Source organism: Embiotoca jacksoni, unplaced genomic scaffold (assembly GCF_022577435.1).
Source record: "Embiotoca jacksoni isolate LCO1_2020_lvr unplaced genomic scaffold, fEmbJac1.0.p SCAF_47, whole genome shotgun sequence".
Lineage (NCBI taxonomy): Eukaryota > Metazoa > Chordata > Actinopteri > Embiotocidae > Embiotoca > Embiotoca jacksoni.
Genome location: NW_027185400.1, coordinates 1,341,785 through 1,367,235, shown reverse-complemented (window position 1 = coordinate 1,367,235; position 25,451 = coordinate 1,341,785). Strand labels below are relative to the sequence as shown.

At 41.0% G+C, this 25,451-nt stretch overlaps 1 protein-coding gene across 3 annotated transcripts in view; it reads right to left on the bottom strand.

The window, feature by feature from the left end:
• Positions 1 to 5,944: 5,944 nt before the first annotated feature.
• The window catches only part of arap2 (ArfGAP with RhoGAP domain, ankyrin repeat and PH domain 2), a 120,409-nt gene continuing 100,902 nt past the window's right edge, over positions 5,945 to 25,451 (bottom strand). For all 3 annotated transcript variants that reach the window (XM_069169958.1, XM_069169957.1, XM_069169959.1), the window contains 11 exons: positions 24,738 to 24,885; positions 22,536 to 22,613; positions 18,881 to 18,955; positions 18,095 to 18,212; positions 15,356 to 15,481; positions 14,317 to 14,450; positions 13,229 to 13,311; positions 10,793 to 10,828; positions 8,713 to 8,776; positions 6,774 to 6,899; positions 5,945 to 6,360 (listed from right to left, as the gene is read on the bottom strand). In XM_069169958.1, the coding sequence (XP_069026059.1) occupies positions 6,016 to 6,360; positions 6,774 to 6,899; positions 8,713 to 8,776; positions 10,793 to 10,828; positions 13,229 to 13,311; positions 14,317 to 14,450; positions 15,356 to 15,481; positions 18,095 to 18,212; positions 18,881 to 18,955; positions 22,536 to 22,613; positions 24,738 to 24,885 (1,333 nt within the window). In that variant the 3' untranslated portion in view covers positions 5,945 to 6,015. The remainder of the gene's footprint in view (positions 6,361 to 6,773; positions 6,900 to 8,712; positions 8,777 to 10,792; positions 10,829 to 13,228; positions 13,312 to 14,316; positions 14,451 to 15,355; positions 15,482 to 18,094; positions 18,213 to 18,880; positions 18,956 to 22,535; positions 22,614 to 24,737; positions 24,886 to 25,451) is intronic.

The window sequence follows — 25,451 nt, the reverse complement described above, 5'->3', positions numbered from 1 at the left end:
GTACTGCTTCTCTGATTTACACAAGCCGGGGATGAAGCAAAAGGAGATCGCTTCATTTTTGTGTACTACCCTCCCAGACATCTGGTGTGTATTTTTAACTCTACCTCTAAAAACGAGGAAGCATCTAAGAGACGGCAAAGGATAGATTTTTGTTTTTTTAATTGAACGGCTGCTTCAGGAAGGAGACGTGAGGACGAGCCAGTGCTTCTCGGCATACAAGAATCTGAATGTCTAAAGTGGGACGAGAGCCATGTCGAGACCTGTCACTCATCTGCTTCCTTTCATTTCTTCCCTTGATATTTATATTATTCACTGACAGACAAAGCGAGCCAACACCAAAGATGGAGAGAGAGCGAGAGATCAGCTCGCGGCCTCGGCGGACACTTCCACAAGGCCGAGGGTTGATCAATAACCTCCACATTTCAAAACTGCATCAGATTAAGTCCAACATGGCTTGTTTTTTTGTTTTTTTTAAACCACAGGCTTCAGGCTTAATTGAGAAGCATCTCACGTCGAATCAGAGGGCTCATGTCTGTGCTTTTGAAATAACTTGTCATTTTCTCTCTTCTTTCACCAGCTCGCTCCTTCTTTCTATAATCCCCCCCCTCCTCTCTGGCCCTCTCTCTTTCTCTGGCTGTCTTTCAACGACTGTGTGAACACTGCATCCAGCTCAGGTCCTCTGCTACTGTTCACCTCTGCAAGCAAGCACAGTGGGACTCCTGCTGGAAGAAACATTTAGAAGGCTTACTGTAAGTAAAGGCAACACCATACTGTCAAAGTAACCTGCGGCATGTAGAAATTTTAAAAGTGACTCCGGAATATGCGTTGAAAGGCCCATAGCCAGTTGAAATACCGTACCAGCTTTAGATTTTTGGATGTATTTTTCTATGTATTCACTGTGAATATATGGGTCCAAAGGGAATCGTTCATAGTGGTTCTATCCTACTAGGTGTAGACCTGGAATTCATTCTAACCAATCAGCAACGTATTTTTTTAAACAGCAGGAGTCAACGAGTGAGCGCTGAACTTTCAGGTTGTTGAAAAATGTTCATCTTTGGGTGAAACACTGCGTTTGTCACTGTCGCATTTTACTTAAGCGTTCAATCGTATTTAAGGAGGGGCGGGACAAATGCACTTAACCACTGACACCGGTTGCTGATTGGTCCGGCCTTCAGAGCGGCGAAGCCAACGTTAATACGAGCAGCGTATCCAGACTACAATCACAGTTAGGAACCCTGAAGCTGTGAGCGATGGATTATTCCACAATCTCCAAGAGGCCATTGGTTTCAATTTACTCCTACTCGGTACGCAAATCAGTTCTCTGCCTCTCGAAGCTTTAAGCTTGGTCAGAGTTAAATTACTGCTGACCGGCAAAGCAATGGGAATGCTGAATGAGTCGAAGAGTCCTCGATCATCAACACAACAATGCAAAAATGAGACTTGATGTTCTCCGTGATGGAGTCCACAGTGCTTCTTTATTTTCACATTGTACAGAGATGAAGAAAGAAAAAAAAAAAAAAGCCAGCGACTGTGTGGATGGTATGAAAACTACATTTAAATCGTTAGCTGTGATGTAAAGCACAAGATTTGTTGTAAATGGGTGAAAGAGTGGAAAACCGTTGGTAAAAGTCAAAACATCCCTTTCTGAGAGTTGTATTCTAATTACAATACTGGTGTTTGTTAGTGACGTTAGTTTCATCCCGAACAAAGCATTACCTGCTGAACTAAGAGTCACGTTTCCATGGTAACAGTTACAACTGCGAACCAGTGGCATCAATTACAATTTGTGTTTTTCTCCTGATGTTGTGGAGCAAACTAAGAGAAGGACATTTTTAGAGAGCACTCGCTCAACTGGTTTTGTTTTGTCAAAGAAAACTAATCCAGAGTGTGACAAGTTAGCAAAGTACTGAATCCCACCACATTAAGCGCCCGATCCACGCCTGCACTGTGCTTGGATCGCATTTGCACTGCTGACTTTTTCCCATTAAAATGCTCATGTAACAGTTTAATTATTTCAGAAGGCAAAGATATTCTGCTGAGGCGAAGGGATCTGAGTGGTTTTACATGGTTGCTCAGTCAGTCATTATTCTTGCAGTTTGAAAAATGGCTTAATTTACCCAGAATTCATGGCAAATTAGTTTCAACTTAGCTGTAACTTCAGTAATAAACATACTGTTCAATCAGCACCTATCAGACAACCTCAAAACAAACACAAGGTAAAAACGTAGAGCTGTTGTATGAGGTTACCCAATACTGTGCAGGAGGACTCGCATGTAAAACCTAATTCTGCTCACGAGGAACGATGGTAATAATAAATGCAGTCAAGACGAAAATATTTCATGCACGAGATCAAATTTAAATGTTTAATTACCTGAAAACCAGCACCTCAAAACTGTACCAAACTGCAGCACTTCAGTATACGTACTTTGCTATTTTCCATCACTGCAGCCACACAAGCTGTTACCCCGACATGATACGGTCAAAGTCAGCACATTCAATAATGCTCATGACTCTGCAGGGCTTTTTTCTCTGAACTCACTTCCACCATATGGTGACCTTCGTGCACTATAGGCCTCGAAGGGATGGCAAAAATGCTGGGTTATACGGACGCAGAGGACAGCAGAGGTAAATATACATCCAGACGGCAGTCGGAGGGAAGGAGACAGAGGACGTAAAGATGCTATCTGGTAAAACAAAAGGTACTTTTGTGCTGAGTATTAGGAGAAATCTTATCTTCGCTACCCTCTAAAGAGTAATACTGTGATTATTAAATGGACACAGGCAGTTAATGCTGAACAAATGAGGCACATACAGCACATCGGGTTATTGCAATCAGGCTATACTTACTGCATGTCTGCCGCCAGTGGAAGCAGGCCTGCTTGAAATGAAAGAACTCTCAGCAGTCCAGTTACACCTGAATGTATTCATTTACAGTAACGCGGTGACTGCAGTCGTATAATTAATATAGTCGAGAGACGAAAACAAACATTTCGAGAGCGCACACAAAGCCTTAATAAGAAATGCTCAAACTATGAATGCATAAATAGGGTAGCTCTATGATTAGAATATAAGGACATAAAATAAAGGACAAGCAGCTGGTGTATAAGGTATAATGAAAATAAAATGTTGATATGAATTTTTCATGGAGGAACCTGTGACAATTGCCTACGTGTGCATTTTCCGACCGCGATACATTATTCAACAAGAGCGCCAGCGACTCGAGACGGGGAGTTTATTCTTGCATTTCACTCGAGAAAAAGAGGAACTTGGTGTAATTTATGAATAAAGTAATGATATAATTATATATAAATAAGTCAAAGATGGAATATGGGGTCTTTTTTGACGTTGAAATCCACCGCGGGGCTTAAGTTGCTCAATGTGCTTCCAGGGCTCTATCGCCTCAATCTTGCAGATTTGGTCATAGAACACAGCAGAGTGTACAGAAGAAAATCTGTTCAATGAAATATAAAATCCCTAGATATACTGAGGAGATTTACCAGGTGAAAAAAAAAACCAAGTTACCGTATTACACAAACCTGGAGAGAGCAGATGCAAAATTAAAATAGAAATAAAGCACAGATAAAAAGAGCCTTCAGCAAACCTGTGGTGAAGTTAAGTTCCCACTATAGGTGGGCAGGAGTGTCCTCAGGTTTCCAGTCAGACTCAGTCCCACTGCTCGCTCCTCCCCAGTTCGTCCAAACATGGTCACTTCAGCTTTTTTGGGGAGCTCCAACTTTTCAAATGTAAGTGGTCTTTTTGGACATATTTCCATCTTGCTAATAAAGTTGTTAAATGATATTCGTCTCAATTCAGATTCAGGTAAAACATCAGTTTGGGTGCAGCTTGATTTTAGCGCTTAAAAAAGTCAATGTCGTTGCCACTGATGATGAAAGGGTTCCCCAGGAGTTCCCCAGGAGTTCCCCAGGGTTCGATTCTTTGGCCACTGCAATTCAAACTGCACCTGCTCCCTTCAAAGTTAAATCAGGCATGACAATAATGTGGCTTTTCACTATGCAGATGACACCCTTTTATTCCTCTAAGAACAACACTAAGAGGAAAGGATCAAACTTATTGTTCAGCTGAATTCCAAAGACGAAAACCCAAGTTAATAATTTTGGTGTCTTGACTGACTTGGATCGGCAGATTAGTGGCCTCACTTTGGGAATAAGTCCATCAATTTGTCTAATAGTTTGCAAGACTTTGAGGTCTTCCCAAAAATACCTTTTAGACCTCAGAAAGCTACTGTTCTAACAAGAAGCTGGCAAACCAATCATATTACTGCTGTTTAAGAATAGAGTTTAGTGAATCTTTATTCTATAGATATTCTATGTCCCCAAGAGACAATTTGGTTCGCAAGCAGCAGTTAACAGTCATTGACACAATATACAGTACAAATATAAAAATGTGAGAAGAAAAATAGTAAGATAAATATATAGAAAAGATTTAATTATTCTAATCCTAAAGCAGTAGATAGAAATAGAAATGTATCTAATGTATATTGAATGTCGCTACCTGTTATTTAAAATGGAATTACTGATCTCAAGTATCTGATGGTTTCATCACCACGCGGGATGCTGAACCCACATCTTGTTGGAAGTATGTACATTTCCAAAAGCTGCTGCTCGTTCACAAGTCGCTCAATAAAATACATTTCTGATCTCTTTGAGGAATATTAAAAAAAATAGGATCTTTATGAGGCAGTCAGCTGGTAGAGCTATGTGAACTTCCTGGTGATTTTCAATACAGCATAATGTTACCTGTAGCTTTGAATCAATATGAAAACCTCCGCGGTTCTCATGTGCCTTTGATTGATTGGTTTCTCTGCTACTCTCTTATTTCCTTTGTTGCATGCGGAGATCTTACAACCTACTACTGCAGTCTAACTGTGATATAGTGGTATTTCTAGTCTACTTTATGTTGCTTTTTTTTTTTCATTTCATCTCATTCATTTTAACCACATTTTATCTTCAGGTATTCCGTTTCATTTTTGAATGTTTATCATGTTTGTCCTTGCATATTAAGCACTTTCAAATGCCTCTGTTTGAAATTTGCTGTTTAAATAAAGCTGCCTTTGCAATATTTTCTATTTTAATGCGTGTTTTTCTTCTAAATTGACCAGAAAACAAGCTACCACGGAGCTGACGAGTTAATTAGACTATAAAATGTTGACCAAACGGAATCAAGTTATCATTAAATATTAAACTGATCAGTGAAATACCATGTTAAAGCATTTTTCAACGTTTATTAATACATTTATGCTGTACATTAAAATTACATTTGGTGGCCACCAGTGCGACGTTTAAAGGGAGTACGCCACAGAATTATGTGTTTAAGAAAACATCGCTAGTAGACGTACAGTTATAGGTTACGATGTAAACTGTCACACACAAAAAAAAGAATTTAAAATAAATAATAATACTTGATCTTGTCCACCATTACTGGCTAATATTCATCTTATGTCTATAAAAACAAGAGTCTATTACCCAAGATTAATAGTTAAAAGACCCTAAACCTGCTGGTATTTATATGCTGTGTGGCAATGCATAACCCCATCAATAACAATTTATTATGTAATATATATACACCTATAATAAAAAGACAAACAAAAAAAGTAAATGTTCAAAAATAATCATAATATTTTTCAGATGTAGTAAAAACTGACTTTTCTAAGTAACACAAAGCACAAAGCGAGCGATATTCTCTGGAGACGTCAGAGTTTGACAGCCGAACATATTTTTGTAACTTTCTCTGGGTTTTGAAGAGCGGCATATAAATCAGGTTTTGTAGTGCTTGGGTCAGCGCCATGTCCAGCTGAGGTCTCCGTGACCTCCGCTGTCTCCCGCACCTGTTTTCCACATCCCCTCGTGAATCGGCATCTCTTATATATCCGAGGTCGAAAGCAGTGTTTGGGCTCTGATCGTCCCTCGTGAAAGCACCCCCCCCCCCCCCCCCCCATCTCAGTCTTTTCATCTTTTTCTCTTTGTCTTATTGTTCGAACTCACCTTTCTCCTCCTGTCAGTCATTGTTCTTGGTGCTGCGACCCGTCTTGTTGAGCACCGTGTTCAGCTCGTTCAGCAGATTAGGCGGCATAATGCCCTCCCCGCCCAGAATCGGTCTTTTGCCGACCATCTTACCGCCGCTCTGAGGAGGACCGGGCATGGGCGGTGAGCGTCCGGACGGGGAAGGAACCCGTCGAGGTAGGCAAACGTCCAAGGAGGTTCTTCTTTGTCGGACCTCTGGGACTTTAAACAGATCACCGGACTTTGGGTAGCTGGCTATGGTGTTGGTCTTAAAGTAGAGACCGGGATCCTTGGAGGTCCGCCGGTCTCCACCTCCGAGAGAAACCCACCTGTCTGTCAGCTGTGGGCAAACATGGCAGATGAAGTCAACTTCAAACCGCTCAACAAACCTGAGCTGTATTATCTTTGTTCTTACTGTCATGACAACAGATTAAAATCATCACACTTTCAATTAATACTGTCAACTCGGTAGAAATGTGTCACATCAACGTCGAAGTGATAAAAAGAAGAAATCAAATCGGAATAATTTTGGATCCTTTTGTTCAGAGTGAAGCATTTGAAGGAATTGTTAAGACAAAGGATTGAAAAAGATGCTTTTCATTGTTAGTTCAGCAATTTAGAGATTTTTAACTGCAGTCTTAGTATAAATAAATCCTGTTGGCATATCCCCAGCTCTATTTTTAAATAGATATCAATAATAATAATCATAAATAGCACAGAAAAGGAAGCTTTTAGCGCCGCTGGTTTCCTCACCTGTTTGCTGGAGTTGCAGTTCTGTGGTGGAATCTTGCTGCCTTCAGTCACAGCTCCCCCTCTGGAGGATTTATGAACTGCAGTTTCTTTTGCGTTAGCGGCCTTTGAACCGAGGTGGGACCCGTACTGAAGACACACAGCCGACAGCAGAAACTTATTTTAAAGAAAAACTATATTCAGAGTGGACGACGAGGTTAGTTGGCGGTCATTTATGGCCTTCGTACGGTCTTTACGCAACAGGACGGCGTGAAAGTAAAAGTTCGGACACGTAAAAAAAACCACGTCATGTGTAAAGTCACTCATCACTCACTATTTTTTTCTTTTTCTTTTTGGCTGGATTAAAACAAGCATCTTTAAAACTGAGGGAAGGTCAGAGAGCGATTGTTCTCCGTTGCATCGCAGCAGTCCGACCGTCTCCTGATCTCTGGCTAAACTTTCTCTTTAACAATGTCTCCTTTTAAATCACTGCGACCCGCTGACCTACAGAACTGTCTTTCTTTAACAAATCCTTATTTCATCACTGCTTGGACCTGTCTTTGGACCTTTTTCACCCTCCCCCGGCTCTCCAGCACACACCACCACCACCACCCATTCCACCTTGCTTTAGAATGAGGTTCTCCATCGGCGGTTGCTATGGAAACTGTCGGAGCACAATGCTCGCTAACAGGTAAGGGAAGGGAGGAAAAAAAAAAAAAAAAAATCAAGAACACTGAAGTGCTCTCTGTACTTTCTGATCGACACTTTCTCTCTGCCCTTCCCACAAAGTCCCGCGTCCTTCCCACGAGCCTCCTCGCTGGAAGCTGACAATCCTGATATTTAGCGGATTTGGAGGGAGAATCCTAATATTTTTTAGCCGTCTCCAGTCTGCTATAGATTTAGTTGTTGCAGAGCTGAGAGCTTCTCCAAAGAGCAGAGGGGAAAAAACAACAACACACTGAAACACTTGGAAACAACAGATAGAAATTACCTTCCCCTTTAGATCAATCTCGCCCTGACAGTGTTGCCCTTTTTACTCGCGAACCCAAAACTAAGGCACTAAAAGGCTTTTACAGTAAGCACCGGAGATAAACAACACGGTGCTGCAGCCGGGTTCCCATATAGGAAGCCGAGCCGGGCGCTAATACTGACGAAAGGTGCTGAGAATACAATACAGAGCTGGGAAATCTTGGTTTGATCTTCCAGTTTAGGGATGAACGGGATGTTCAACTCGAGTCATTTACTTGAAAATGAGCAGAAAACTGACACGTGGATTTGGTCTAATGAGGAAACAAGATGCTATTTCCCAAAGAGGTAAAGCAGAAATGAACGTGAGAAGGGGGTGAGGGGCGGATAATACAATAATATGACACATCCGTGGTTGCTCATACTGTGTTTGCTTTGCCTTGCATTATTTATGTCATATGTGCTGTGTCAGCGACTGACAGCGACAACACTTCGCTCTATCTGGGGGCTAAGTACCACAATGTGATTGTTACAGTCGCCTTGACCTTATTCTCACAGCTTTTCCACATAAAGTGATTTATGTTATTGCTGAGTGACCTCGAAAACTTTACAGTTCTCTTCCCTGTTTATGTATTTCATCTGCCTAGCATCACAATGGAAATGGATGATTAGGGGGAAATATGATTTATCATATCGCCTTGTTCTGAGATATGGATTGCAAAAGATGATTTATTCAGTTTGTAATCGAGTGTATTTTTCATCCAAACAAGGAAAGGAAAAAAGGAAGGATGCGTCTGCGGTGTGTATGTCACATTCGATGATATTTCTATTGCAGTAAAAAAAAAAAAAGGTTAGAAAGAGGAAACATCTACTTCTCCTGCACTCCCAAAGTCACAGTGCGCTTCAGTGTCCACTCATTTCATTTGCTTCATCAAACTCTTTGCACGAGAGAATCCGTGGCACGCTGCTCGAACATCTCCGCCACGCGTCATCTTACCTTCAACCCGATGATGTCCGTCACCCAGTCGACCTGCGCCTCCCTCCCGCCGCAGCAGAAATGCCTGAGGAGGGGGAAAAGCTCGGATTCACACGGGTCACCGATTCACACCTCGCTATTTTCACACCCATTTTAAACAGGCGGATGGACACGTTGTCTTCTGAAGGGACACTACAATAATCACTTTAAACAGACTTGACTGTGCGTGAGCCCGCTGCCATTATCCACGATTATATGAATCCGCATGAGTAAAGTGCTGCTTTGCCACAGTGATTCGTGCTCCAAGTAATAATCTAGGATGATGGTTTAAGTAACACCTGTCACCTATTCAGCTTTGTACAGTAACTGGTTTCAAGCTATTTGTGGTGACAGTTGTTGTGGTTATGTACTGCACGGCACTTTAGGAAGGCTGTAATGAAAGGCCTTCAAGGCGCGGTCAAGGCAACAGAATGAGAATAAAATAGACTTCAATTGCACTGCAGGCACTTCTCAAGCAATAAAAGCTATGATGCTTTTCTTTACATCTGGATGGCTGGAAGTTTATAAAAACTGCCATATGGGTCACAAGAAAATATAAGCAAGCCGTAACCCCGTATGCACTGTGCTTATATATTTTTTTTGTTTTAAAGATTTTGATTGTTTTTCGTAACCTCCTGAGTCAGAAATAACATTGACAACAGCAGATCCCGTCTTATTTTTAGCTGTTATGTTATGGCATTCAGAGTTTTGTGGTGGTGTCACAAAAAAACATGAATGGATCTCTCTTTCTCTTTCCCACCCGCTGAGTGACCGACACTTAAGGTGGCCTGCAAGCAAGCGGGAAGCTCTCGTTCGTACTGTGAAAAATAACCCGCAGCGACTGCATACCAGCTAACAAAACTCCAGAGGACAAAAGAGGACGTATAATGTCTACCATCTTAGTTTAGAGTGTCAGCATGCTAACATTTGCTATCCCTCAACACACATTTCACCTAATGGTTATAGATATCTTAGCCCGGACCAATTGGTGGACTAGAGAGCAACTACAGTAGAGATCCCCGCAGCTTTGTTGACAGCATGGCTAGCAAATAAATCCCAGCATCCTCTTATCAAAACAATAATTCATATTAGTCACATGATTAATTGATTAAAGTAACCTGGAGACAGATAAAGTGTAGAAAAGCGAAGGGCAGATTAACCGATTAAAAATAAGAATGATGTTTTTCAGTGATAATTATAACTACTAATAAATACTTGCACAAAAAAACTATTATTAAAAAGCCTCCTGCAGCACAATCTGCTGTCGTACCCGTTTAACATTTAATTTATAGCTGTGTTATAGATGAGTGAGAGATCAATACGTTTTAACATCTTAATTGATATAAGATAAAGATGACATGTTACCGGGTGAAAATGTTTTTTTTGTTTTTTTTAAGTCTACCTGCTAAAACCTCACATGGAAAAATGAAAAAATGCATCTTATTTCTGTCTACAGCAGGCGAGAAAACATTCAGATCGTTTACAAATGGAATTCAAGACTTTTTAGTATCCTCTATTATTTAGTGAAATACATTTGAATCTTTTTAATACTTGTAAACCCCTTCAGATGCCCTTTCTGCTGAGTGATGCTGTTCCGACAGGTCCAAATCTAACCGTCCTCTTCGAAGTGGTCTTATTATTTAAAAAGAAAGAAAAAAAAAAGCTTTGAAATAATGAAAGCAGCTTACGCAGAAATGGTACGAGAGTATCCGGCTAAGGAATTGCATTGTTAAGTTGGGAAGCAGTTCTTCTTTTGTGACAGCAGATAATAGTTTGAGAAAGATCTGAATCCCGATTCAATAAAATAGGAAACTAATCTTTGTATATGTAATTTCACTTCCTGTGAGTCGACCAGCCGGCAGCCTCTCAACCTGTGACCATCACTTCATATAGTTTAACTGTTCCCATTAGTCCCCCACTTAGATCATTACAACGTGCTTTAAATTCAACTTTTTAACTCGCTGCCACTTGATTCTTTGCGTTTCAGAGAAAATTTCAGTGTGAAGGGTAAAAAGTCACAATCATGAATTATTGAACCAAAGAACTTCTACGTGGTACTCACCACTGTTGTTTATCAGTGTAGACCGTGAAGCCCCAGCTGGAAGAACAAGAAAGACACATCGGTATGATTTCAAAAGTTTGTTTCCACACAACTAAACTTGCAACGTCCTGTGTACCAGTTTTAAGTTGACGACGGTGGTTAAAAACATGTTTTTGTGAAAGTAAACGTAAAATATTTCAGTGTCAAACTTCAAAACATAAATGTTGGAGAGTGCTGTGAAGACAAGCAGAAGGTCAAAACCTTTTCACGAAATAATTCGCCAAACATTCTTGGTGATACAGTGGAATTAATCGAGTTAATTAGTGCAGTTTCTGCCCACATGTTTATGCATGAGCAGACATCAATATGCTCTGGGCCAAAGTGTGCAACACACAGAGCACATGCTGCTCACCTATCAGCCTTCAAGTGCAATGTGTTGGGAGCGATGCAAGAGATACTCAATGTCTAAAAAGTTGTCTCGCAAAAGAGAGAATTCAGAACATGCTGCAAACCTGTTGACGGTACAGTAAATGATATGATTTATTTGTACGACGCTGCAAGCTAAATGAAATGACCCTCTTCCCACACGCCGAGATATCCGGACGCTCGTAACCATGTACAAAAATGCATCTCGTGCGAATTAACCTGCATACAGGCAGCAGAAGGTGAAAAGACCACCTTCCTGGGGAATACACCTTCCCTGAAAAACCTCTCCAGCCGAGGCTGAAAAGGAGCAGAGCAGTGGGGGGAAGAACAAAGCGAAAGAGGGGGCAGAGATGGAGAGCCCGCAGCCCGGAGCACAACTCCTGTGAGTTAAGGCAGCCGATCCAACCCCGCAGTCGGCCGCTCACAGATAGACCTCTGCCTAATGAGGTACTGGAGCGCTGGCTCTCCTAACCCTCTCACTATGACTCCCTCCGTTCTCCTCAGCACTCTGTCTTTATTTCTTTATTCGCCGTATCACTTCTACCGCAGCCCACTCAACAGTATATCTCTGATACCACGCTGCATCATTCTTTCCCTCGCTCTCTTTTCTCTCTTCATCTCCCACTCTCTCTCTCTTTCTCTCTCATCCAGTTTTTTTCTCCCCCCCCCCTAAAGGACTGCGTAACGCAGACAATCGCTTTGCCGGACTCATTTTTCACACTTTCCCCGACTCGAAATTCCGACGTGGGGGAAAATTATGAGGAATTATAATTCGGTAATGTGAAATATTGGGTATGGCTTCTCAAAAATGTTCTTCTTTGTTTGACCAACAAGAAGTCGGGCGGTTTTGGCATGTGTCATAAATTATAATAATAGAAGATCATTAATATAAAACAGCGGCAGCAGCGTTTTGTATCCGCAGAAACGGAGCTTAATAATTTGTATTTGTTAAAACGCAATTACATTTAATCAATTTCATTACGGTGAAAAATAACATGGGGTCAGGAGTGGCCTGGGTTCCCCCGCCCGCCCCCCGTGGGGTCGCCAAACTTCGAGGCGGGAGAAAGGGTGATACATCTTCGGGGGCCAAAAAGCTGAGACACAAAAACAGTTGCGCACGTGCACACTGTTAAAGACTTCCCTCGAGATGATATGGCACAGCTAAATAATCATTAGTTCATCTTCAATAACAGACGGCTTGATTTGCTAAGAATGTGTGCAGCAGCTGTTTTTGTGCTAATGAGCCACCATATGTATTATTATGAAGCCGCACTGGAACTTTGCATCCCAAAGATTCCCTAAAAAAAAGGCTATATTCACGACTCCTTTGAGTCTCTGCTGTTCAAATGACCACAAAAAGAGAGAGAAACCTTTGTTATCAAAATTTCCGCAAAATCTATAATGCAATGAAAACACTAGAGTGATGGAAGCCAAGCATAATGCAGCAACTGGACGAACGCACACTATGAAGTGCACTTTACAGCAGCTCAAAATACACAGACACAAGCTGCGTAATTTAATTTCTTTTTTTTCCCAGGAACTGTGAAGCTGCTAGCAGATGGTTTTCTTTGACTGAAGCTACTTTCACGTTGAACTTCAGGTCAGATGTATGCATTTACAGCAGTAATTTTGTCAAAAGAGGCACAAACGTATGGAACAGACTACAAATCTCCCTCGCTGGCTATATATAATTTTAGGAGGCCTTTAGAACCGAGTCAGTGACCTTCATATTAAGCTGAAAGTATATTATTTACCACCATTTTCCTTGCTTGTGGGCTTTTCTTTGTGTGGTAAAAAGGAGTGTTTTAAACATTCGAGCATCGGGTGTCGATTGCAGTGATTTAAAAATAAATCCACTGCAGATGCGTAACTTTTAATTAAATATATACGTGAAAAGATGCAGCAATGCGCCACACTTAAGATTGCAATTTAGGTTGTTTTTATTGTTGTTGTTTTTTTGTTTTTTTTATCTCTTGTCATCAGAAAGTGTAGTCCCTCTACAGTTTTAATATGCATATGAGTGCAGCATACTTGGTTGGAGGTTTGAGCTTCTTCTTCAGGCCCAAGTAACATTTCACACACTTCAGTTGGACTACTTTCTCTGCTTTTGCGCTCTGTGGAAACAAATAAAGAAAAGTAGTTAAATGTTTTGGATGAATACCTGCAAGGATATGCAAAAAAAACCCAACAACATTCAAGTTGCCGAAATAAACTGAAACAAAACAAAAAGCCAACAAATTACGCGCCATTTTCATAGAATCGCAATAAGCCGATCAATTTGAATCATTACCAGGAAACCTGTTCTTCCAGTCGACAAAGAACAAAGTAGAAAGAGAACAAAGCAAACAAAATCAAAGTTGCAGCCCGCTTCTGACACCTACACATCACAAATCACCACCCGTTCCCCGTTTCATCCAACATAATTTGCGCTACATACAGAGTTGGCAATAATTGCAGAGGCTGAGGAATATCAATTAAATTCCAGCAACACTTCTAATTTCTCTTGCATTTACGCAGTAATTAGACACATTCTTGTGCAACCTGATACTTAAAAAAGCTTTCTGTGAAAGTGCCTCTCCCCTACACACACGCACACACACACAACACTACCCTTATCCACTTCCCCTCCCACCTACACCCCCCTCCCTCCCCCTCCCGCCAGAATTACTGCACCTCCATCAATTATTAACACTTCTTCACACTCCTTTACGAATCCCATGTTTCAACTGCAGAAATGTGCTAAGAAGAAAAGCCCTCCAGGGAACTGGGTCCTGCTGGTCCTCTCTGAAGCACATGCTTTAGTCTTCCTATTTTTGAAAAAGAGTGGGAAGTCTGCTGCCATCATTATGTTTTATTTCCCTGCTTAATTTGAATATTTGGAACCTCGAGACCAACACGTCGCCGGGGAGATGAAGCTTTTCGGTCGGTCTGTTTGGTCGCAGTCACGTCGGCTCCAGTCCAACACACACTTTGGTTTTCTTAAGCAGTCCTATAACCTTTTAAATCCCCGCGGGGATACAAGGAGCTCTCTGTTCGCTCAACTTTGTGTGTTTGCACGCCAAAAGAATGTTTACTGTAAACGTGACAGTAGATTAATCCCAAACTGAACGTGTACTCACTTTGATGTCTCTGTAGAGCAGCAGCTTCTCTGCACGGAGTACAACATATTTGTCCTGAAATTTGTGCCCCGACAGCAGTTTGGAGGATCCGTCGCTGAACTTCAGATAGTCGCCTTTTATGAAGTGACTTTGGTCTGTTGGGAGACATTGAAACGTTGCATTGTTGATCTGAATTGATTTGAAACTATTATACTAATTATTATTTAACACTATTAATTCTGTAAAAACACATGTATTTGTTTAACTGATGCTTCGGTCGGTTTGGTCAAGTTTTCTTACAGCTATTTCTACCGTAAATCATTATTTCTAGTAACTATTTGACAATATATGTATTACTTTTGGCCACTACAATGTTCATCCACTACTTCTTGCTATGACCATGTATCAATGACTTTTACCCAACTTTTTCAATTCATGATTGTTTAAAAAAAGATAATTCACCATTTATACAGTACATTACTTTTAGGTAGTACTAATACTTTCTACATTAGTTTTAGCTATAACAATCAATCAATTACTTTTCTTCAACTATTTCAGCTGCTTAGCTTTAGCTATCAATTCTCACTACGTCTTCATTATCTTTAGCCAACCGCGACCATTTCAGCATTTATCAACTACTTCCGGCTAAAAAATAAGCTAATTATTGTTTACCTATTATTTAGCAGTTACCTTTCGCTAACAGCTTTTCATACATGAAGCTTTCTCCACACAGACTTTCCATTATTTTCAGCCAACTATATATCCACTACTTTTATCTTATGGCAACTCTAATGTTTACACATTACTTTTAGCGAGAACCATTTATCAATTACTTTTTGTAAACAATTTCAGAAATAGTAGAAGAGTAGGAGTAGACGTTGGTTTGGTATTAGTAGTATAGAATAAACAAGTAATAATAAAATGCAATTAATACATTAACACAGAGTGAAAAAAACCAGTTCCAGCACTCCAATGAAAAACAACACCTAGTACATGTGTGAAATAGCTTCGTGTATAAAACATTTGGCAGCAACAGGAATCACTTTTGAGATTTTTGTACCATCGATAGCTGCTCTTTTGGCCCCTGCAAAGCTCTTTATGACAAGAAAAGCCGAGCTGGAGCAGCCCAAGGTACTCCACTCCAACACCTGCTCGAGAATCTTCTCACTGTGGTGCAACGGTCGCTCTGTTGAAACATAAAAAAGCTGTAAGTCAGAGAAAGGGAAATTATTAAAAAAGGAAATGGCAATGGTCTGAAAAAGTCAACTAGCAACAACGAAGCCATTTGGTCTGACATGAACTCTAAATGTAGACGCATAACCACAACCTCAGTCATATCATAAAGCCCATGACAAATTCTAGTTAACCAAATTACAAAATGATGTTGTTGTTGTTCTTCCCATTTTCATCACAAAACAGTTTAAATTATCTACAGCATATCAGGACCTGATTATAGAAACACACTCATGTGCAAAATAGACCTATTATCTCTTTCTAATTGGCGAACAGGGTACATGCTATCAGCCGAAATTAAAAAATAAATAAAAAAGCAGATAATTTGTGTACCACCACCCCTGCTCTGATGCCTCCATCTTTACACTCCCCTGTTTTTCATAACCGAAGGAGGTAAAAACAGCCACAATGGCATAACTTATTCATAGCAGTGGGCTTATCTTCTCTCTGGAATCTCGGCAGACCGAGGCCATGGAATTAGTTCCTCATTTCCTAACAAATATTAGCTCCCCTTTTCTGCCTATTGTCCTCGATAACACTGTTTATCTGTAGCTATCCTCCAAAATGGCTAATTAACGCACGTTCCCTTCCTTCTTTATGGTTTTACGAGCAAAACCTGTCACGCTAACGCCTTCAAAATAGCTTGACTGTTTACTCCTCCACAGACATATTGTTTTTGGCATGGAAAATATGCTGAACCGTCAGCAAATATATTCAGTATTCAACACACCTTCATTTTTTCGAAGGGGACGGCGCGTCCTCTAGAACTTTGCGAGGAGAAAAACAAACACAAGAGAGAGGTGTAAACTCTCAGTGAACTGATGAAAAGTGCACGGGGGCCGCAAGCAAAGCAACTTCGCGACAAAAAGCTCAAGTTCGACTCCCGCTTGCTTTCCACGGTGCGATCAAATGCAGGTGCGCGAGGCGCGAGTGTGCCGTCAGTGCATATTAATGGCGACATGAGGTGGTTCAGTTCTCTGGGTCGATCATGCAAGAAAGATGAAGGTAATCCGTGACATGTGATGGTAAAGATGATTAATTAATGTGCATATTATCAAACCGAGGACGCTTGGCTAATTTCTCAGCGTGCTGCCACGTTCACAGACACTGGTTCATTAGAGCGATAGCATAATGCTCTCATCACGTGGCCCCTTGGATGAGAGGAAGTGTGATCTCGTGCCCTGAAAGAGAGTAGCCACATAAATGGCGATGTGACGCTAATTGGATATACAGTAGATGACAGAGGAGAAGTTTCTTTTACGACTGTGAGATGTGGGAGTTCACGGCCGGGTAGCCTTTAATTTCACTTGTGAAATAAAGCTCGTATTTTTTACTCCCGAAACTGTGTCATCTAGTTGTAATGCAACAGGTGTAATGATGAGGAAATATATTCAGCGTATGTATTCCACATGCAATACAACGCTGGCTATTTTCCACCGCAGTCACAGATGATAAGACGCGGGAAGGAAAAGAAGAAGCTGGAAGAAAAACTTAATTTCAACAAAGGAAAAAAAAAAGAAGGAAACTACATGATAACAGCCACAATATGTGCAAGACACTGTGTGAATTCACTTTACATAAGCATGGAGATACTATGAGAAACTACGGAGTCAAATGGTAAACATCCTCAGAAAGAGCAGCGGATAGAAACATTTGTCAGGCTTTTGTAAATGCAGCACTTCAATTAAAGAAGAAACAACTTCCTGACCCTTCACACAAACTAAAAAGGAAGAATGAAGCATTTGTTATGAAAGATGCTTTTCTACTTGATTAAAATAAAATGCCCGTTTGCTGTGTTCAAATGGATTCTAAGAGGTGGTAATTACTGAAGGTGGTTCTTCAATTATCTGAGGCAAAGACAAACATGCTGCCATTTTGCAAAAAAAGTCAATGTTGATTAAAACCTGTGACAGTGGAGAGGAGCTTCTGAGTTGAAGTTGACCGAGGAGGTTTTTGCACACAGCAGGAACTGAATACATTAAAAGCAATAGTAATTATGCGGCAATGAGCGGAGACTGTTGGGCAAAGAAATGAAGTGCACATTTTCCAAATAATCATTTGGCAGATCGTTTCAAGTTGGCAGTGAGTCAAGCCACAAACATGTTACACAAGAGGAGAGTTACACGAACAAAAGGCAAATACCCGTAATTATCAATAAGTAAAGAGACCTTTGCCACTAACAGATAGAAACCTGCCTAAAAGGAACTGAAGTTTAAAGTTCACATGATGTCGAGAGCTTTAACAATGCTGTGATTAAAACATAAAGTAGCTCCCTGTGACCCCTTTGAGGTCAGATTGTCCTCCGTTAAACTAAATAAAGAAAGTGGATTTGGACCGAAAGGAAAGTCAGAAAAACATAATTTGTGAAGCAGCAAGATTTTTTTTTTTCCTGGTTTCCTGTCTTCATTATTCTATTGCAAGTTCTTGGAAATAATTTGCCAATTCTATCAAAGCTCTGCTTCGCCTTAAAGATTCTATTAACCAGGATTGGGATTTGTGCAAATAACTTTTTATCACTTTGTGAGAAGGCAGTGTGGCGGTTTTAGTATTATAGGCCACTGCTTACCTAACTCTCCATTTTCAATGACTTCAAAGGTGGTCCAGTAGTCGTCGGCGTTAACAGTGACGTTCCTCATCCTCAGCGCAGTTTCTGCGAGCTCCGTGGGCCGCATGCTGGGAGACACCTGGCGCACACACAATCAAAATCAAAACCAAACACAAGGACACCCTGCATATAAAAGCTCAGATCATATGCTCTTTGGATCAATATAACTGCCTTCAACCATTTCCCCCTTTGAAGAGCCATACCATATTTAACATGTAACATTCATGGCGCAGACATCCGACTCGCAGCGCGCCGCATTAAACGGCTCATTCTTTGTGAAGTTATGAGTTGTATCTGCACGGGGCCGAACGAAGCACACGCGTGTTTCCCTTCCTCCACCGGGAGGAAAACGGAGAAATTAAAGGCAGACCGAGCTCCTCTTTAACCCCGCTCTGCCACTGCTGCCGACCTGCGACAAAAAAGTCTGCAACCTACAGTGGCCTACGTGCCTTGTAAAATGCAATTACTCACACAATTAAATCAGACATTTCTTTGATTAGTTCACTTTTGATTTATTTCAGTGGCGCTAATCCCATCAGGTTAAACCACCAATGTCTCGGCCCTATTTTATCAACCTCTCCACCTCTCAATCTACCCGCCCTGCTTCACCTGCCTTCATCCCAAACTCCATCTCCCCTCCCTCGCTCGTATTTCACCTCGCCATCAGGCCCTGTGGGAGAGCAGGGTACGTGTACACACACACACACACACACACACACACACACACACACACACACACACACACACCTTGATTAAACAGCATTTCTCTGGCTCTCTCTTTTCCAGGTACACCTCGAAGATCAGGTCCCCAGCTGGAGAGAACTGGGGAGACACAAATAAAAGAAGAAAAAAACACCTCAGTCAAATAAAAAAATTTAAAAAACCAATGCAGCTGGATTAATTGGAAAAATGTACTTCTAAATTCCGGCCCCAGTGTGGTGTAAATCTAAATTGAAAAACGTGAGAGAGAAAGGTTGTGAGAACCAGAGGTCGTTCTCGGCGCTGACGGCAAACAAATCCCAACAGCGTTTAATGGCATGCAAAAATCCGGCTAAATAAAGAGAACGTGCGAAACGTGAGGTGGGAGCACAAAGTGAATGTTTCACCTACAGCAGAATTGAAATTATTTCCAAAGGTTGTTAATTCACAGTTTAAAAATGTTTGAAGATGCACGTTGAACGTGTTATTACAGCAAGAAAAGTTTAGATCCAGAATGAACCAAGCAGAGATGCAACCAGAGCAAAATATGGGGTTCAGTGTAAGAGGAATTTAACAGCACACAACAGAAAAGGAAATATGTTTACTTAATGGTTCTACCTTTACAAAATGTTGCTGTCTTGGAAATAAAATCGGACATTTTTAAAGCGTGGAGCTATCAAAGCTAACTTACAGGAAGATATACAGTACGGTGACGTCACGCTGACGTCTCAGAGCTTTCAAAAAACCTCCTACTTTCCATTCAGGTTTCCAGTTGTCCATTCACGAACCATTTTAACAGAACCGGGCTGGCTTTTTCTCGTCCTTCCAGTCCTTACGCTGATCTAAATGAAGCTAAACGTGATTTAGCGCCGTACAAAAGCAATTACACTGGCTATTATGAATAGAAAAAAATTCTTAAAGCATAAACTGAATTTGAGAAGAAAGTTGGATTCACGGTCATGAAAAGTATAAAATCCTCCTTTTTTTTAATGCTATTTGATTTTTTTTTTCCCCAGCAGGTCAATAAACAGAAGATGACAGACATTTTCTTTAACTGAATATAACCTGACATTCAAGACCTTTAAGTCCCCAGTGATAACGCTCTTGACAGTAGAAATCACGGCACCTTTCTCAATGTGTGGGGACTTTAATCTTCTCTATATCAAATTAAAAAAAGGATTTTTTTTTTTTTTTTTTTTTTTTTTTTTTTTGTGCGTGTGGGTGAAATCACAGAATTTAAGTGAAAGCGTAAACACGTATCTCCTATTTTTCTTTTCAGAGACAGCGGGTCGCTTTTAAAACAGAATCTGGGTTGCTGGCAGTCTGCAGAGGAATGGAAACGACTAAGTGAGCACAAAAGGGTTTCTTTTCCCTCCGCTATCTGGAAATAACCGTTACTTTTCCTTTGTCATTTTAATGTGCAGGTGAACTGAGGTACATTATTGGCTTGAGCTAGGAGAACTATCGCATGATAAGAGGGAGCAAACCACTTTTGACCGCCGTAGCCCTAAAATTACAGAAATTACAGTCATTCAAACCAATGCAGCGAAAGCTGTAATTGTGAAAATGCCACACAGACATAAGGCCAAGTTGCTTCGCTCTGTGCACTTTTCCTCCTTCCCCCTTCGAAGAAGGTCCTTCTTTACACACACACTTTACGAATTCTGTTGTGAAAAATAGGAAATAAAGCTGTTTGATGGAGAAAACCAAAGGGAAGTTTTAAATGTGTTTTACGAGTATTAGAATTAAGGCAATACTAATCTTTCCAGCCTTCCTCGCCCCCGCTGTAAATGCAAGAATCGATTTTAAAGTGCCACTTCCAACTTAAGAGGCATGACATTGCCTCGCCACCTCATTATATCACTGATTTACTCACTCCCTAAGTTTAGCCATCCTATCCTCCTCGCCAGTCTCTGCCTCAAAAAGGAACAGATGAGACCCTCATCAAAGTTTTAAGCACCTATATTGAACTGTATGAAACATGAAATGAAGGAGATTCTTCTTGAAATAAATAAAAAAGGCAAACATGACCGCCAGTTACTGCATATGTGCTGCGTCATGGTACAACTTAGACTCAGTAGAAGTTCTGTTGACTTCAAAATAAAAGTCTGAGGTATTTTTTTCCGTCAAGTATTTAGCACGCACACATTCGTGACCCTATCGAAATGTCCCCGCAACCCGCTTTTGGGATCACGACCCACCAGTTGAGAACCACCATCCAAGACCTGTCCCTCCTCCGTCACTACTACGACGTTCATATTTGTGGTTTTGATGGACTTCCATGGAAACTGGCCTTCATGTCCCCATCGGGATGAACCCTACTAACGTTTGTGAGCCTCTAACTTTTGATGAGCGCCATCATCAGGCCAAAAATGTTATATCTCTCCCAGTATTTTGGTTTGACAATGACATCCCCATCAGGTTCAGTTGTACGCAGGTTTTAAAACTGAAAAAAAAAAAAAAAAAAGGTTGCTTGACATTTGCAGCGATGAAAGAAGCGCCGTTACCAGAAGAAATAGCTCTGACATGAGCTGATGAGTTCGTTGAGTAATTTAGATACACATATCGACAGAATGAACGTTGATGGTTTGAGGACGTGTTTTCACAACACCGTCCTTCCAACCGGCTGCTATAGAAAACAGGATGAATGCTGAAAGGAACATTTGATGTAATTTTGCTCTATTTCTAACAAACCAGACCTAAAAAGCTGTATTCACAATTTTCCAATACCTCATTGAATAAAAATGCCAGTGGAGTACTGTTTTGCATGATAGCTGATATAAACCTAAGGCACTATAAATGAACTGCATCCATAAAACCACTGCAGGTGCAGCCTTTAGAAATCTGTGGGTGGGAAATTTCTTTTTCTGTTTTTCATATTTCTAGAAGCTGAGGGCTCTGCATAAAATGGATGAATGGTGGACATTTCAGTTTACAGCTTTGAACTTCAACCTCTAAATCCGTTGCCATGACTGGCTACAGCTGGTCTTTAGCTTGTGTTCCCTGGTCCCTGCAGACACAGTGAATCGCGAAAATGAGACGACGAACGTAACGTTAAACGACTTTTAGCGATGTTTAATTTTGCTCGAATTTAAAATCGACCCCTAAAAGAACCGCACATATCACCCTCAACTGAGAAATCGTCCCCACACTGACTCGTAATAACTGTTCTTAATGAAAAACAAACAAAGTCGAATAACTTTCCTATTTTAAAATACAAAAAAATTGGATCCGTAACCAGAATGTCATCCCAATTTTCACCTCCCACAGCTTTTGTATTAGCCGGCTGAGGGAGGAATTCATGCCCGGCAGCAGCAGACGTGTTCTGAGACCCGGCGGACGAGGTGCCGACAGGAAGGCGGGGGCAGAAAGGAGGCATAAACAACTTATTTCAGATTTCAACAACAGCAGCGGTACAAGATGCAGTTTTTTTGTTTGTTTTTTTTCCCACAGTTATCTGAACCAAATGTTTTCTTCTCGGCCGAAGCATCCAGGCATGAAGTACCTGCCGTAAAGGTTAACAGGAACAAAGCCCTTTTTTTCCTCACCCGCCTCCTCCAAGTTCTGCCAGACCGAAAAGAAAAAAAAAATGAATCCCACATTTGAGAGTCCCTGATGCATGCATGCAAATCCACACACACACACACACACACACACACACACACACACACACACCCCCCCCACCCTCCGGTGATCGACTCACTGTGGTGTCCTTCTTGTCGTTCCAGCGTGTGATGAAACTATTCTCTCTCTCCATCTGTTGCACCTGATCTTCGTTGACCTGTTGGAAACATCACAAACACACACGGACGGCAGTTGAAACTCAGCCAGAGAGAAAGTTTGAGATCAAGTCAACCTCGCTGGAGACACATCAACGGATGGAAACATAAAGTCATTATTATCAGACATATTAACGTGAGGATTTAAGTATTATACTTGGACGAGCAGATTAAAGCAGAAAAAAAACTAAAAAGAAGGAATCGCATGCAAAACTGTGGAAGTGGGTCGTTCAGCTCACACTTTTGATACTAAATTTGAATGTTGGCTGAGTGTTTGACACAGCTCGGCACCGAGTGAATATTTCTTTTCTTTCACGGAGCTCTGTGTGAGAAATGACATTTTTTTATTCCAACTTCTTTTCTTTTTTTTTCTTTTTTTAAACATCATCATCATTTTCAGAGAACAATTTGCTTTGTTTGGAGTTATACGAATGGCAGAGAAGATTGGGAAAAAAAAAACAAAAAAAAAAACCTCACAAACTCATCGTGTGTGTGTTTGGACCTGATAATGGGACCCGTCGACGGCATCCAGCGCAGAACTGGCGCTTTAATTAGCAAAACGTCTCACTCGTTTTATGTCACAGCGAGTGTATTCACCGCTATTGGGCTCATGATTGGTTGAGCTTAATGGCTATTTGTCACGGGAATGATGGCGTCCCGAACCGATTTGGAGCGAACGCTCCTCCTTTAACGTCGGAACAAGAGGGACCCGGGCGTTCCGCGGGGAATTAGCAGCCGCTCGGTGCCGCGTATCCCGTAAAGCCAGGCGGGCTCTCCAAGGGTAACATTGATCCCGCATCCCCCGCCCATCCGCACATCAGCAAAGTCAAGGCTGTTGTGGAGATTTGGCAACGACAGTCCTGCTCCCCAGATGGTGGAAGTAAGAGAGTGTAAATAAAGTCATGCCTGTGGCTCGGTTTAGATATGCAATATGGTAATATCTGGATATTTCTTCTTCTTTTTTTATTTTCTTCTCTCCACCACTGATTGTTGTTCAGAGGGATTCTAAATACAGAAGGCCGACTGCACTACAAAAAGGGCCACAGTTTCTATCATTGGCTAACTGGGACAAATGATAAACAGATCTGACAGTGAGGATGTGATGCGCAGCCACAAAACTAGTAAATGTGTCAGTAAACAAGTGTTTGTATAAAACTTTCTATATTCCCTATTTTTAATACATTACTGTGTATAAAATGCCTTTATTGTCATGCCAATATACATTACTGAGCAGGAACACAGGCAATCACTTGTAACCACTTTAAATATTAAGGATTTGTTCAAAAATATAGCCTTTAAACGGGGAAGTCAACCAGGTTTACATAAAAAAAAAAAAAACAGACTGAAAGTACATTTTTTTTGCCAACTACTGTCACTTAAAGCAGCCACCTCATTAATTATGCACAACTTGAAGACTTAATACAATCTACACCGAACCAAAATTCACCTCCAGTGCAGTTGTCAAAAATAGGGAAAATTTGCTAAAGAAAACAAAACTGCTTTTGTAGCAGGCTGTAAACATTCATCGGGCATTTTAACACGAGGCTTGTTTTGCATTCAACATTCAAAGTGGATCACTTTATTTTTTTGGGAGTTCTTTAATCAGTTTTGAGTATTTAATCTGTTAAAATTATTTCAACCGAACAGCAAGAACAACCAACAAAGAAAATGAGACTACTGAGTGAAAATCTGACTTTTCTTTCCCAGTTCCATCTACATTTCTGATATCAAAATGGCTGCACACACATAGAGCAGAGTCATAAGCCTGAAAGACGTCCGGAACAAAATTCGAATGCAACTCTTTTTTTTTTTTCTGGTTGACCCGTTTTAAAAAGAAATCTGTCTTCTGGACATGTGTGCAGAGTACAGTCGACACAATGCAGCAAAAACCTGAGCAGAAGAGCACCAAATATACCAGCACTTTTTTTCTTTTTTTTTTTTTTAACAACTTATGCAATGTGTGTTTATGCAATAAGAAAATGGATGTTATATAAACCAACAGGAGGAAGACCCATATCGAGTAACCAGCCTTTAGTCACCTTCCTCAAATCACTTCCTCACCACTATCAACAGGAACAAGAATCAAAACCAAAAAAAGAGAAAAGAATGGAACATCTTTGACTCACACTGAAGAGCGTAATGTAGTTGTTGATTAGGTCGTGGACCACATTGATTTCCTGCGGGGTTTGTCCTCGCGTCTGGAACAAACAGGAGGAGAAGACGGAGGCCAGCTTTTCACTGGGCATGCGGTTGAGGTGGGAGCACTGCTGAATCCTGAATCACAGACAGAGAGAGAGAAACACGTTTTAGAAAAAGCAGAGAATGTTTCCAGCAGCAGCCGACCACGTCGACGCCGGCGGTTCAAATGTCTGGATCAGTCAGCCTCTCACACTGTTCACAGCGGCACCAACACAAAAGAGAGAAATATCGGGCCTCGGTCAGAATTCAGCTCCGAGTCCTTCAAGTCCAGAAAATCGGAAATCACAGCGACCCACTGAAAGGAATCGAGTTGTGATGCGTTTTGAGTTTGTGTCCAAACAGAGTATTATCATTTCAATCCCTAACAGAGCCATTCATTCAATACCAGCAATTCCTCCCCTTTAGTAAATTTGACAGTTCACAGCGTCCAAAGGTTAAAGGACCGAAAATTCAACAACTTCCAAGTATATGATTTTCAGAAGACAAAAATAGCACCACTTACGTTGCGGACATCAACTACGCGTTCGCTAATTGCCACAGTTTTTTGTTAATAATGATCTGCGCAATCTGTCTCGCTTGGAAAATGCCAGCAAATTGGTACAAATTATATAGAATTCATTCATCGTTCTCAACCCGAGGCC